General features: G+C 37.7%; 1 protein-coding gene across 26 annotated transcripts in view; it reads left to right on the top strand.

Moving 5' to 3' along the window:
* The first annotated feature begins 1,038 nt into the window (after window positions 1-1,038).
* LOC137651205 (longitudinals lacking protein, isoforms H/M/V-like) overlaps window positions 1,039-14,812 on the top strand; it is a 167,665-nt gene continuing 153,891 nt past the window's right edge. For 25 of the 26 annotated variants that reach the window (XM_068384380.1, XM_068384373.1, XM_068384384.1 and 22 more), the window contains exons 1-4: window positions 1,039-1,172; window positions 8,340-8,433; window positions 8,829-9,767; window positions 10,206-10,295. In XM_068384380.1, coding sequence (XP_068240481.1) covers window positions 8,353-8,433; window positions 8,829-9,767; window positions 10,206-10,295 — 1,110 coding nt within the window. In that variant the 5' untranslated portion in view covers window positions 1,039-1,172; window positions 8,340-8,352. Of the gene's footprint in view, window positions 1,173-1,283; window positions 1,382-8,339; window positions 8,434-8,828; window positions 9,768-10,205; window positions 10,296-14,812 lie in introns of those variants that run through there. The other variant, XM_068384362.1, reaches the window with a different exon arrangement.

Genomic DNA, 14,812 nt, shown 5'->3' with positions numbered 1-14,812 from the left:
AAATATAAGGCAAATACGTCGTATTCGTGCAGTTCATAGGTAGGCCTAGACATTTTGATAGTCTTAGACTAGGTAGGCCTACATTTAAGAAAGGATATCAATAAAACGTAATTGTAAATCAATTAGGGCAAGTTTTTTTTTTTTTAACTGGGCTCCACCAGTCGCTGGAAGAGTTGGAAGACCCAGGCCTACATGGCTGAGAACTATGAAGCGTGAAATGGGAGATGATGAGTGACAAAGTGATGAATTAAAAGCTTAAGATAGAGACGACTGGCGAAATCTAACCGAGGCCCTTTGCGTCAATAGACGTAGGAGGAGATGATGATGATGAATCAAAATTTTCTCTGGTTCTTAAACATATGCATTTGGAAGATTTGACAAATTAAAATGAATCATATTATGATAATAGTATTTTGTTTATCATATAATTTTTAAGGTCACTATTAATAAATTAATCCAAATGTGCTGTTAGATTCAAATATTAATCTTATACTTAGTTTTTCATAAGTGGGTGACCTTATTATTTACTTTTATTTTATTACATTTAACTCCCATTTGAAAATGGATAAATGTAAAGTTACTGCTTAAATATAACATCACATTAAAATATGTTAACTATAACTATTAGAGCACCAGTTACTTAAGTTTATACACCTGCTCATCGAACACCCTTGCACCAAACATGCTATTTACACACTTGCATTTTGCAGATTATTATTATTATTAATATTATTATTATTATTATTATCATTATTATTATTATTGTTGTTGTTGTTGTTGTTGTTGTTGTTGTTGTTGTTGTTACTATTATTATTACTAGCTAAGCTATGACCCTAGTTTTAAAATCAGAATGCTATATTATTAAAAATCATCTGATAAGGTTGATAAAATGGTCTGTAAGTTAAATCGCCATGATTACATAGACATTAATAAACAATCTTTATGAGTGGGAACCATCTGCTAATGCTGTTCCATTGAGTAGCCTCCTGCAAGCAGTCATTATGCTTGGAAAAAAAATAGGATATAATTTATCTTTCTAGCAATTAATTGAATATCTGTGGCGTGGGCCCTTTGACCAGTGCAAGAAATCCATGTGCGCATGCGCGGCCAAAATGGCGACGTGAGACTACGAATAGGTGGAATATTGCCGAGTCTCGGGAATTACACCTCCGGTATGTAGAGTACCGTCTTATTAATCACGCCGAACTACTTGGTGTAATCTTTAGAACTTGATAGATATAAGATATGCGTCGAATAAAGATTTATATTTGTATAGTCACTATTGTTGAGGTTGTAGACGCCGCCGTTGAGGCGGGGCTTTGTTTTTCATGACGACGCTTTTAAGTTTCGTGGTTCAAGGAATAGAATGACGCTTGTGAAGGTGAAAAGTATTCACGTTTTTATACACTTTTGATTTATATAATTATTAGTCGTATGTTAAATACCATGCTACTAAGTTTTGTACCTACCGTCTACCTAATTTACCTTGAGGTTAGGTCTAGGCTAACACATCTTGGGACGCTAATTTTTTCCTTATCGGTAAACAAAAAGGAATTGTTGGTTGTCGGATTATGTAATATTTGGTATTTTGTAACTTTACTTACGGAACGTGTACGTGGCTACGTGAAAATTGCATGACTAGGCCTACATCGATCATGAGAAAATAACTAAACCACTTTACTACCTTTTTATACGTTTGACGGCGGTTTTCTGGTCCTGTACAGCAGAGGAGGCCTACACTCTACAGAACCTCCACTGTCATTTTACCTTGTTCGTACAGTTAAAGTAGTTGCACTGTCAACATTATTCACCAATTGATATTCCAATACCACACTAAATAACTCATTCATTTTTCTCAATCACTTCATAGAAATCTTCAAAGAAGATACTTTCATTTGTTCTCTGATGTTTATAAACTTGCACTGGATATTTTCCTGTTTTTGCATAAAGGTCATTTCTGTATATTCAAAGCGTGTTACACTAGTTCTTATTAACATTTTGAGATTTGAGTAACTTTTATGAATGAACTTGCTAGTTCATTATTTCATGAAACGGTAATTGATATTTCCCTTGAATATCGACCAATGATCATTTTTACGCTCTAAATGTATTTAATTATCAGCCATATATCAAGTATAATGCTACTATATTTTTACCTACCGTCCACCGAAGTAATTTACCTTATGGTATGCCTAAGGTTAATGCATGTTAGGACATTATCTTTCCTAATCTGTATTTTAATAGAAAAGAATTGTTAGTGGTCAGATATTTGGTTTGTTTTAACTTATTTCACAGCACGTCTACGTGCGGCTAGACTAATAAAAGGCATTAAATTCCGGGAGAGAATAACTCCTGCACTGATCGATCTACGTTGGTTACCTGTTGAGGTTAAGGCTTGAATTGAATAATTAAAATATTTTAAGACATATATATATATATATATATATATATATATATATATATATATATATATATATATATATATATATATATATATATATATATATATATAGAGGGAAGAATTTACTTTATGACTTAATTCAATTACTTTTTGCTCGGCCATAGCTCATTTCACTCGCGGTTTAACATTATATCCTTGTTCCTATGTTCTTGCAAACGTAACCTTTTTCGCTACTGTACTTGCATTATTTTTATAGGCTAGTATTTTGATGCTAACGCTATTTCATTTGTCTAGTTTATCTCAACTATACAAACCTAACAAAATATCAAGTTGTAGATTCGCTCTCCAACCTCTGTCGAACATGGACTTTACTTCCGTTTCCCATTATCAGACCATCATACACACGTCACTACCCTAAGCTTTCATTATTAACATGATAAAAATAGAATAACTTTAATTACATTGTGTATTCCAGTTTTGAAAACCTATAACGGTTTAGATAATATATTGGACTCATTGCCAATAATAAGGATGCAAAGTATGTGTACAGTGTGTACGGTATACAAAATACGGATCCCAAAATGTACTTGTTCCTACACATATGCAAACTCCAAACTTTTCACCCTTTACTATGTTTATTATGTTCTGGCAGGTTTAGGTTCACGGTGAGGCTTCGCCTTTGTGGCCTTTAGTTTTGTGTCCCTTTTTTTCACTAGTTTGTCTCTTTTCACCCACATTTGTTGTAGTACACTTATTATTTTCAATATTTTCTTCACAAAAAAAGAATTTTCCAACTTTGTGCACTATCTTCTTCGTATTGTTGTTGGAGTTCTATTGTGTTTAAATCTTATATCACTATACTGTGGACAATATAACATGAAGGTTAGCATTTTATATTTCCACTTTGGTGTCTTTTTTTATATTTAAGCCCAGTGTGTTTGCCCTTGCTCTGGATAATAAAATTGATGAAAATTTGTTGTCATATACTTCCTCTTTGATTTCACTTTTCCAGTTTTATACAGAATCAGACTCTCCTTGCATTCCATTTCACTCTTCCATTTGCTTGTGTCCCATTCTCTTGTTCTCTTCTTTATGTCCTCTTTCGTACATCTCTTGACTTCTCTCATCTCTATCCCACACTCTTCAGCATACTTCTTCACATGCATTGACCACTTCTCTTTTTCTTCCATATCATTGACTATTGCTGTTAGTATGTCCTTTTCTCCCTTATAAATGCTATTAGGGTACCTCAGCTTTCCATCCCCTGCATCCTATATCCCCTCTCAAGGCTACAATTGTTTTATTCTTTACACCCCATAATATCCTTCTATACACTCCATTCTCAATTCTCTGCAACTTATCTATTTCAGTTTCTGTTGAAAAGTTAATTACATTTGTTCCATATAATATAGTAGGTAGTGCTACATTTTCCAGTATGTTTTCCCTGTCAGTATTTTATTGCAACTTTTTTCTATGATTGAATATGTAAGAATAGCTAGCCTTTAAGCCTTAACAATCATTTCACTTTTCTGTGTTTTGAACATGTTCCTACTGTCATCTACCTTGATACCTAGGTATTTAATATCGTTTTCTATTCCTCTGTTATCTGGTTTCTCCTTCATATTATACAGTATATAAGTACGCTACTTTTATCTCTTTGTCTAAACCACACTGCTATGATAGGCATAGCTGAAAACTATATAAACTTTTTACGTGATGTAAACAACCCACAGCGAGTTGGGTGTTAGACCAGTCACCCTGCTCACATACACGTCCAGTATATTACATAACTTTATTTTTTTGGCTCGGAGAGCAGACGTTCTGTTTCTTTCCTGTAAAAACAGATAAAAACAATTGTCTTCAAACTCAATTTTTCTTTTCACTGGTTTGTATGGTATTTTTGAGGGCTGCTAATATCCTGGCATTGAACATTGCTCTTTGGCCCTTTTTATGTTAGCTCGGGAGACGGATCCTCATTTCCTTTGCCTTGCATTCAGATAGGAGGCGTCTCCATGCAGTGTCAGGAGTGGCTATCTCCACCAGTACTGTGGGAGATAGAAGAGGAAGTCTCAAAGGGATTTTCTCCCTCGTGGTCGTCTTCAAGGTTGAGGAAGTCCTGACTTCTTACTCCGGCGTCTCGTCTACTACCCGCTGACTGGTTGTTCTGTCTTTTCTGGAGGATGAATGAGCAAGAGTGATAATCGTTTGATCCCCGGATTACCCTGGGGTACGGAGTGCCCTTTTGCTTTTAGCTATACATCAGAGCTTTCCTTCCTAGCTGTTTTCAGGTTCCCCCTTTAAGAAATGCTGGCTATGGGCTTCCTTCCCCCTAAGCCTCTTTTATGGTGTTCCCTCCAGAAAGTCTTGTGTCCTTTGCCATGTGTGCAGAGAACCACTCCTGCACTCAGGCGTGTTCTTGCGGAGAGTGTTGGGAATGGCCATTCTCCCAGTGGGATCAATACAGTGTGACAGAAGGCAAAAAGGGATTCTTCTCCCTCATGGTTGCCTTCAAGGCCAAAGAAGTCAGGACTTCTTTTTCCGCTTCCTGCTCACTGCTCCTTCTGTTTCCTCCGGAGGAGGAATGAGTAAGTCATGGCCGTTTTGATCCCCATACAACCCTCAGGTGTTGAGGGTCCTGTCTCCTAGCTATGCATCAGCTCTGGCCTTGCTACGGGCTTTCGGGTTCCCTCTATAAGGAACAGCTGTTGGAGGGAGGTGCTGAAGCTTGTGGCACAGCAGGAGCACGCATCTACCTCCGCATGGGTTGGCCATGGCTTCCCATGATCCTCAGCAAGAGAAACGCTATGTTCCTCCATCCTCCAAGGTGGTCCTCCTTGCCAACATGAAAGTGCTTTGCCTTCTCCTAAGTGGTCTCTCCCTCAAGTATTTGGTAGGCAGGCTTTAGACTCATCTGTGCCTCACTCCAGCTCTTCGGAGCATCCATATGTTGACAACTGTCGACTTCTTGCAGTCTCAGCCCCCTTGCTATAGTGCCACTATGCATAGCAATTCTCATGAGGAATAAATCTTGGGTGTCACTGCCTCGAGCTTCAGCTCCTTATGGGGTAGGTTTTGCTTGTGAGCAATGGCAGCTAGTGTTCACAAACAAGCCCCTTCATCACTGCTTTTTTCCATACGAGTGCGTAAATACTTCCTGTTGAAATACGCAAGGTAACTCGTTAACCTCCTGCAGGTTCCTGACAAGTGTTAATGGCCCTGTTCACGTTGCTACAGCTCGTGGACGAACAGGCCCTAGTTGCGAGGGAGAATCTTGTACTTCGTTGCACACTCGCCCACTACATTCTGGTGTGGTGAGCAGGCGAGCACCATCTGCTTACGAAGGTCTGCTCGCACTACCCCTGTAACACGCATGAGCCTATTGGTCCTTTCATTTAGAAAGAACTGCTCATCATAGGCCTGTTGTTTGTGAAGGATGCACCATGGTTCCAGGAGCTCTTTAGAGCTGTGAATCGGTTACAGCGCCACCATCATAAGCCTCATTTAGGCCAGTCTCTATCCCCCTCGTGGTGTCAAGGTCTCCTGGGAGCTATGATCCACCTATGGACGACAGGTACCAAAAATACCTTGACTCCAAGGGTTCCCATGCACAGATAAGAGATGCCTCCCTCAGGGGATACCCCTCTCTTGAGGACAAGCAAGTGTTCGAGATCTCCCTTTGATTGATAATTACCCTCTCTCTCTGTTAGAGTTTATGACTACCGAACCAGCCACTCTACCCCTTGTCTGTCTTGGGGGATTCTCCTCAGGCCTCATGGCTCATGGAAGTCCTTCGTAGGGAGACTTCATCTCTCTTTGCCTCCTTCTTGGCCGAGCTTCGGAAGCGGAAGACGCGAAAACCTTTCCTAAGAACCGAGCCTCAAAAGTTTTTGAAAAGTCAAGTGTCGCACCCAAACATACTATGAAGTTCCTGGTTATGCTAACGGCATCAGCTGTCTTAGATATGTAGTACAACCATTCATCAAGCTAGAACTCCCAACTTCTCTTCTAGGACATCTTCCTTTGTTGGAGAAACTCTTTCCACACAGGCGTCTCCACCATCAGTCGGTTCAGTGGTGTATGAAGTGTCATTAGTCTGTAGCCATTGATGCTCATCCCATCTTCCAGCAGAGCAGGAGGTACCGGATGATCTTTCCTCATAGCTAAACTACGAAAACATCCCAGTAGAGGTTGTGCACGCACACTTACAGGAAAAAGTCACTTCACGGTTGTGGTCCCCAGAGGAAAGCTTCAGCATGTCAACCTGTTGGAAATGCAAGCAAGTTTTCTTGCACTGCAAGCTTTCCAACAGTGATAAGGGTCTTTCTGCTAGTGAGGACATCAACAGGTAATGAGGGATTGCCATATACAATTTTTTTCAGTTGACGAAGCACGTGCACATCAGGGCAATAGACATAGACAACTCCATATAGCTGTAAGCAAGATTCAATCCAGACAAGAGGAACATACTACCAGACATTCATTTGTCTATACTCGAGAGGTGTTTTGAGCATTCCTTGTCTGTCGCTCAGGTGTCAAGATATAGACTGCTGACGACAAATATCTTTTACCTCCCACTCCTTTGGAAGTATACTAACAAGTTCTTGGTCTTTTGGTGGCTGCTCAACAGGTTGTGTAGCCAACCTAGCTCTCGAGGCAAGATGCATCTCATCTAAGATGGCAGTTTTTAAGCTGAGAAAGAAAAGTAGAATGATTGTTTTTTTAACCCTTCTTTTCTTCCCTCTCTCGGGGAGCAGTTGTTGCTGCAATGAGCTGGACTGGATGTCATATGCGGGTGAGCTTCATGACTGAACGTTTGTTTACAGCCGGATCTCTTGAAAAGGCTTTTAAAAAGTATATCTCCCATCCTCCCAAATGAGGGGTAGGAGGGATAGAATGCATTCAAAACCCATTTCTTATAGCTACGAATACATTTGAACAACGTATTCCATGTGAGGATATAGGTTTTCCTGTGACCGAGCACCACTTATTCTTGGTACGAGCCTAACCTTTATGCCTTGTACATCCCTATGACTAGTCCATTAGTTTGGCAGTGTAGTGTCATCACCTTTGCTCCTGCATAGGACCAGGTGCTGTGGGAAATCCCAGGAAGGGATGGTGGTTTGTATTTGTGTAGGAACAAGTCACAAATTTAGAAATAATTTTTATTTTATCAGTCTTTTAAGTTAAACTTCCTGCTAAACCACCTTGCAAGTTTCAGGCCCGAAGGTCAAAATTGCTAGTCTTAAGGCGGGTTTACACAGTCGAACAGTTAGTTGAACGCGGTTCGAGAGACAAGTGTTTGAAGTGACGTTCAAATGTGTGAACGGTGTATTTGGTTGTCGAACGGTTCAAAGAAAGTCTGTTCTCGCCTGTCTTGTGGGCCGGGCTTCATTGTCCACAAACATTATGCACCTGTGGCTGACTCCACTTCTTTGAAGTGTTTGATGATCCGTTTGACTGTGTAAACCCCATTTTATTGACTGTCAAGTGGGAAGGCTTCCCCTTCTGCTGGTGCTTATAACTACCTCGGTAAATTCTAACGCTCATTCGGGCTTCTGAAATCATACTCCTATTAAAGGACTAGGGTTTGTATATAGTTAGAAAAAATACAAATTCCTTTTAGATGTCATGACAAATTGTGATTGATTCTGATTCAGTTATTGCTATTGGTTAGTTTATTATTGAAATTTTAAATGCCATGTAAAAATTGACATATATATATATATATATATATATATATATATATATATATATATATATATATATATATATATATATATATATATATATCAGGGAACGTAGAGAGTAGAGGTCCCCTTTTTTGTTTTGTTTCTTGTTGATGTCGGCTACCCCCCAAAATTGGGGGAAGTGCCTTTGGTATATGTATGTATGTATGTATATATATCAAGTTTTGTCTGACGGACTTGTTTCTTTTCAGAGATAGGAGCAAAATGGAGGACGGACTTTTGTCGTTAAAGTGGAACAACCATAAATCCACATTCTTTCATATTCTTAGTGAAGTAAGAGGAAAAGTAAGTAAAGTATTAAGTGGAACCCACAAGGTTCGGTTTTTGTACCGACTACTAGAATTAATTGTGCCAAAATACTTGTTATATACTGTATAATGTACAGTAGGCGTGGTTAATAGAAATCTTGCCATGCTCGTTATGGTCAACTAATGTAAAGATTTTATTTAGGTTACATTTAAAGTTAAATTGCTTTAATTTTGTTGAAGTGTTATCTCATTAATATTTTATACTTCAAGATAATTCAGTTGTATACTTGAAGAGAATTGAGCGTTTTGTAGACCCTAAATTAAAAAAAAAAATATATTTACTGCTATTGTTGTGCCTAGGTTCAGTACTTTAGCAGTTTATTTTATGGTTATTGAATTGATAGAGTAATTTGTTTTGTATTCTCCTTACAGCATACCTACACAGACGCAACGTTAGCATGTGAAGGGAAGTTTTATCCAGTGCACAAACTTGTGATGTCAACATGTAGTGATTACTTTGCAGAGATATTTGAAAAGACTCCTTGTAAAAATCCAGTTGTAGTGCTCAAAGATATAAAGAAATCTGACTTAGATGCCTTGTTAGATTATATGTATATAGGGGAAGTGGACGTCCGGCAGAGTGAGCTAGCAGGACTCATTAAAGCTGCTGAGTGTTTGCGAATAAAAGGTCTTGCAGTGCCAGATGAAGACCCAACCAAATCCCAGAAAAAGGGGCCAAATAATGTACCTGAAAGAAGGGAGGACAGCCCTCCTGCCAAACGAAAAAGACGAGATTCAGGGGAACGGGGGAGGAGCCTCCATTCTCCTGTTCCTAGGGGTTCTTCCCTGTCGTCATCGTCCTCTTCCTCTCATCTTCCTTCCACATCGTCAGTGCCTAGTCATGCACCTTCTCAACAGTCGTCTGTACCTGAGTCACTCGTGCCATCACAGTCCATGTTGCCTCCTTCCGGGTTGCATCAAGAGTCAAGACACAGTGATAATTTAAGAGGGAGACAAGAGCAGCAAAGTTCTTCTCAGGGCTCTGCGCATAGGCCCTCTCCTGACCCGTTGTCTCAGAGGTCAACTGAAACTTCTCAGTCGTCCTCGTCATCTCAAAGAACTTCTGAAGCTTCGATGCTTCCAGTGCAAATGATCAAAGTGGAGGTGGACGAAGGGACAGACAGTGGTTCTAAGGAGGTCCTTGCGGATCGAGGGGAAGAGGGGGGAGGTGATATAGGTGATGAGGATGAGACTAGTAATAACGATTTTACTGATTACCAAAGCCATAGTGGAGAGATAGAGAAGGAGGAACATGACCAAATGGACTCGTATGGTGCTGACCAATTGCCTGGGCCCTCGGGGTTACAAGGGGTATGTAGTCTTTGTTCTCACTGCAGTGTATCATTACTTATTCATAATCTTAAATAATTCTTATGTGACTTAGATTTTTTTATATGTTAATTGTTAGCAATGTGAGGTGATTATAAAAGGAAAATAGTTTTATGGATGATAAATAAAGAAAATTGAAATTGCTACTTTAGATAAAAGTAATGGGTTACTCTTGATCATATTCAAAGAGTTTGGCTTACGGTATTGTTGGAATTATCGTAAAAGATTACTTGTGCCTTTTTCCTTTAATAGTTAGTGTAATCATGTAATCAAATAGCTGCTTTGTTGGAAGTCTGCTATTTTCATTTACTAAAATAATGTGTGTTGTTTCAAAGGACTAGTTAATTGTATTGGCCATTATTTTGTGCGTTTTTTTCTGAATTATCTGTAAAAGCCAACCATTTCTTATCTTCACCTCAGGGTCCTCCCATGTTGGGTTGGGGGGATGAAGGGGAAGGGGGTTTCCCCCACAACCTCTTCAGTAGCGATGATCCTGCATCTCAACAAGCGGTGAGTGTTACCAGTTGCTGTTAACTCTCTAGGTATGGGATCATTTTGCCTTAAAACTTTCATCTTGAGATTTAGAGTATCAAATTCCAGTTAATTTTTTCTCTTTACAAAAACCATACTAATGAAATTCAACCCAGAAACCTGTGGTCTGTGATGCCAGGGCAGATCAGTAAATTTTTTATTTTTGTTTTCTTTTATATACATAACAACCCTTCTCTATTTCATAATGGAGGAAAGGAAAATAGATTGTGCAACAGTGTTAAGTTGTAGGGCTGAAAACTTGAATATCTCGGTAACATAAAAAATCAGGCTGCCATAAATATGTTAGTGCAATTTTCAAAGATTGATGTTTGTAAAGCTGCAACAGTATCGTTTTCATCTAGTTTAATTAAAAATTTAGCACAAAATTATTTATAACTTTAATTAACAATCCCTGTGGTGTTTTTTTTTTTTACAGTATCTTAAAAGATGACATTTGAAAAAAAAATATTTTGCCGAATTGCCATAAAGTAAGATATAGTTTCTTAAATTAATACTTTTCACTCATTCCCCAATACCGTGTCGATTTCTTTCATACAGACCTGTCAGTAACTGAAAGCGTTCTTTTCAATACTGTACCAAATGGCTCTTACAACCTACAGTGAATGATTCTTATATGATGCAGTTCTCTTGGAACTTAGTTGCTTGCCACATACTTAACTTATTTTTTCTGAGGTAAATAAATTTTGAAAGAGAATAGAAATATCTTTTAGTGCAATGTAAGTTTTCTGATTGTTTCAGATTTTCACTTTGTTTCTAGTTGATATCACATGAGCACAGGTTTCTCTTGGTGTGATTTTCATCCTGTATGGATTATGCTTAAAATATGAATTACTTTAAATTATTTTCCTAAAAATGAGGGATGATGTTAACTTTGCAATTTTTAAGGGAATTCACTTAACTTTGGTGAGCCTATTTCAATTTTGTTTGTTTCTTGTAAGTATATGGACACCCTTTCTTCTGACATTGATCCCATGCCTTTAGAGTGTTGTTTTATCTATTAATTCTTACAGCTTTTGTAGTTGTCTAAAAGGTACTTATCTACCTGGAAATGTTTAGCAAAATGACGTGTTGCCATTGTCTGAATTACCCGTAGTTTTGTTATTTTGAAAGGTGAGAGAAAATGGTTTAGATTAGAAAATTTTTGTCTACAACAGAGTTCATAAAGGTTTGAAAACCTATTCGATGGGTACAATCACAACCGGTAAGCACTGGTCTTGAAACAAGGTTGAAGGCCTGAAGATTTATTTTTAATAGGTAACTTTTAATACTTGTGAAGGAAATGGTAGCTGATAGCAAAATGTAGTAACCAAGTAGCTGTTCAGTAATTAGATAATAAATTTTATTTTCATATATGGTGGTTAGGTGAAGAAGTACAAGGTAAAAATGGAAGGAAACTACAGTACAGATACTATTGCCATATGGAAAAGAATTTTTAATGTACTTACAACGAAGGAAGATCCATTCTTGATTGTCAAAGGGCAGGTGATGTAGAGAGAGTATTTACAATCCAGATTATGTTGTATATTTGAACGGAGATGTCAGTAAACCTATAACTGTTTTGGAAGATCAGTTTTTAGCATTCCATTAAGAATGTCCCAAGAGTTATCATTATAGTTTGAGCATCATCATTGTTATCTATTGGTATTACACTAAGTTAAAGGTTCTCAAAACCCAATAGCCATTGAAGTCTACTGGAATTCTTTACAATTGTAACCCCTCAAATTTTTTAGTTAGTCCTTAGTCTAGTTCAAAATTATGTAAAAATTTTACCATTCAATTTTAGTGTTTCCCTAGATACTTGTACCTTGATCTTATACGGTATACCTTTTGTATCGGATAAGTTCCTCTCTTGGTAACCAGAGTGTTTTAGATTGTTATAACTTTAAAAGCTTCTTGAGCATTAATGTGCATAGATCAAATCACTGCAAACTCATTCCTATTTTGATTTGTAGATATGTGAACCCCTAGAGATTTACATATACACTTTGTAAGTGATGTACATCCTGTGCTCCTTGTATTAATGAAAATTTTCCAATCCAGTACAGTACGTAGAACAAGAGACTAAGATTCTTGATAGAGTCCCTCCTATTCCCATTTTCATGTAACTTTCTGATCAGCTGTCAGGACAACTTGACTTTGTTTCAACATTGATGTAGGTCAGCATGGTCTGTTGTACTGTCAAGGTGAATTGAAGTCATTTGACTTTGATATAGGTTAACATTGCCGTTAGCATTTATTGGTACTAGCTATGATAATTGTGTTCTGTTAGAGAGCTGGCCATGCATGAGCTTACAATATTAGAATCCTTAGCCAAAAAAGAGATAGACCCAGAACACGGAGTCTTGAATTACTGTATACATGATTGAATATGGGAGAACACGGTCTCCGTGGGGGGATTCTATGAGAATATATCGAAGAAGGGATTAAAGGACAGGTTAGGAAAATTTGTTGAAATTTCTAAACCTCAGGGAATAAAGAAATAGATATGTGCAACATATGTGGATTTTGAAAATGTAGATTATTTTATTAATGGAGGAATCTTCAAAAGAGTGCAGGAGGATAGTTTCGTGGGAACTGCTCTGTGTACGAAACAGAATTGGGGAAATGTATGTAAGTGGAAGAGCAGACTATAGATGAGATGACTGAAAATTCATTAGCAAAACTCTATAAGGTAATTGTGACTAGAAGGAAGCAAAACAAAGAATATAGTTAGGAAAGCTCAATGTAGGTTGGCCAGGGCACCAACCACCCGTTGAGATACTACCGCTAGAGAGTTATGGGGTCTTTTTACTGCCCAGACAGTACTACATTGGATCTTTCTCTCTGGTTACGGTTCATTTTCCCTTTGCCTACACATACACCAAATAGTCTGGCCTATTCTTTACACATTCTCCTCTGTCCTCATACACCTGACAACACTGAGATTACCAAACATTTTTTTCTCTCTCAAGGGGTTAAGTACTGCACTGTAATCGGTCAGTGGCTACTTTCCTCTTGGTAAGGGTAGAAGGGACTCTTTAGCTATGGTAAGCAGCTCTTCTAGGAGAAGGATACTCCGAAATCAAACCAATGTTCTCAAGTCTTGGGTAGTGCCATAACCTCTGTACCATGGTCTTTCGCTGCCTTGGGTTAGAGTTCTCTTGCTTGAGGGTACCCTCAGGCATACTGTTCTCTCTTGTTTCTCCTCCTCTTGTTTTGTTAAAGCCTTTATAGTTTATATAAGAAATATTTATTTTAATATTGTTGCTGTTCTTAAAAAAATTAATTTATTTCCTTGTTTCCTTTCCTCACTGGGCTGTTTTCCCTGTTGGAGCCCCTGGGCTTATAGCATCCTGCTTTTCCAACTAGGGTTGCAGCTTAGCAAATGATGATAATAATAATAATAATGGAGGAAGTGTGATGGTTTACTACTATTGTCTAACTAATACACATAGCAAATGATTTTGAACTGTGGGAGTGATTGCTAAATATATACATATATGAGCTGAAAGGTTTTTGATATCTGAAATGTATTAAAAAACTAATGGAGAATTTTTGTGATGATTGTAGGGTCACAGAAGAGATAGAAAATTTCTATCACTTTGGTTACACATTACTGTCAAGCAGGAAGAAAAGAACTGTGTCATGGATTAAATAGTTTTTGCTAGACCACTGGAAAAAAGAGGAAAAATTCCATTAATGGGGAAAGCAAAAATGTTTGATAAGTGTACGACAAACTCGCTAAGCATCAGAGACATAGGTACTAAAAAAATTTAGAAGATCGTAATGAGGTATCATTAGAATGTTAATTATAGCCGTAGTGAGGTGGAAAGATTGTAACATATTGGGAAGAGTCATGAGATGGTGGCTCAAGAAGACAGATTTCAAAATACTGAGATTTTTTTCGTTTTGATTAGTATGAATGTTGAAGTAATCAAGTAAAGAAAGTATATTATGTATGGAGGTAACTAGTTGAGGTATAGAGTAGGTTGGGATTTTTTTACATGCCTGAACAAACAAGGGTAAAAGCCAATATAAGAAAAGGGTTAGTTATGTAGGAAGAGCGTATATGATCATGTAACTTTTACAGCATTATTCTCAAATGCAATACTGTATTTGTAACCAAAGGCTGATTAATTGCAATTAGGTGCAGTCCAGCAAACCGTTTTGTTGACCTTTGTTAATTCATTGTTAATAAGGGGAGTGAATTCCAGTCTGCTTTAGGATGATTTAGGTAGTCTAATACACCAATCAAAGCCTATGAGAACTAGACTAATGTATGTGGATTTATAAGATATTAATGTCTATAATAAAGCAGGCTCTTTGGGAAGGGGATTTACACTTATACTCTCCTAGGAAAATGGACTAGAATATGCTGACACGTTGAATCCTAAGTAAGGGAAGTTTGTCCAATATCATTTAGTGTATGCTAGGCTATGGAATTGAAAACTCAATAATTGATGTACTACTTATTTCAGTGAACCTCGCTAACATTT

The sequence above is a fragment of the Palaemon carinicauda genome, chromosome 12 (assembly GCF_036898095.1).
Source record: "Palaemon carinicauda isolate YSFRI2023 chromosome 12, ASM3689809v2, whole genome shotgun sequence".
Taxonomy (NCBI): Eukaryota; Metazoa; Arthropoda; class Malacostraca; order Decapoda; family Palaemonidae; genus Palaemon; species Palaemon carinicauda.
The sequence above is the reverse complement of the archived record's forward strand: the minus strand, read 5'-3'. Positions and strand labels throughout refer to the sequence as shown.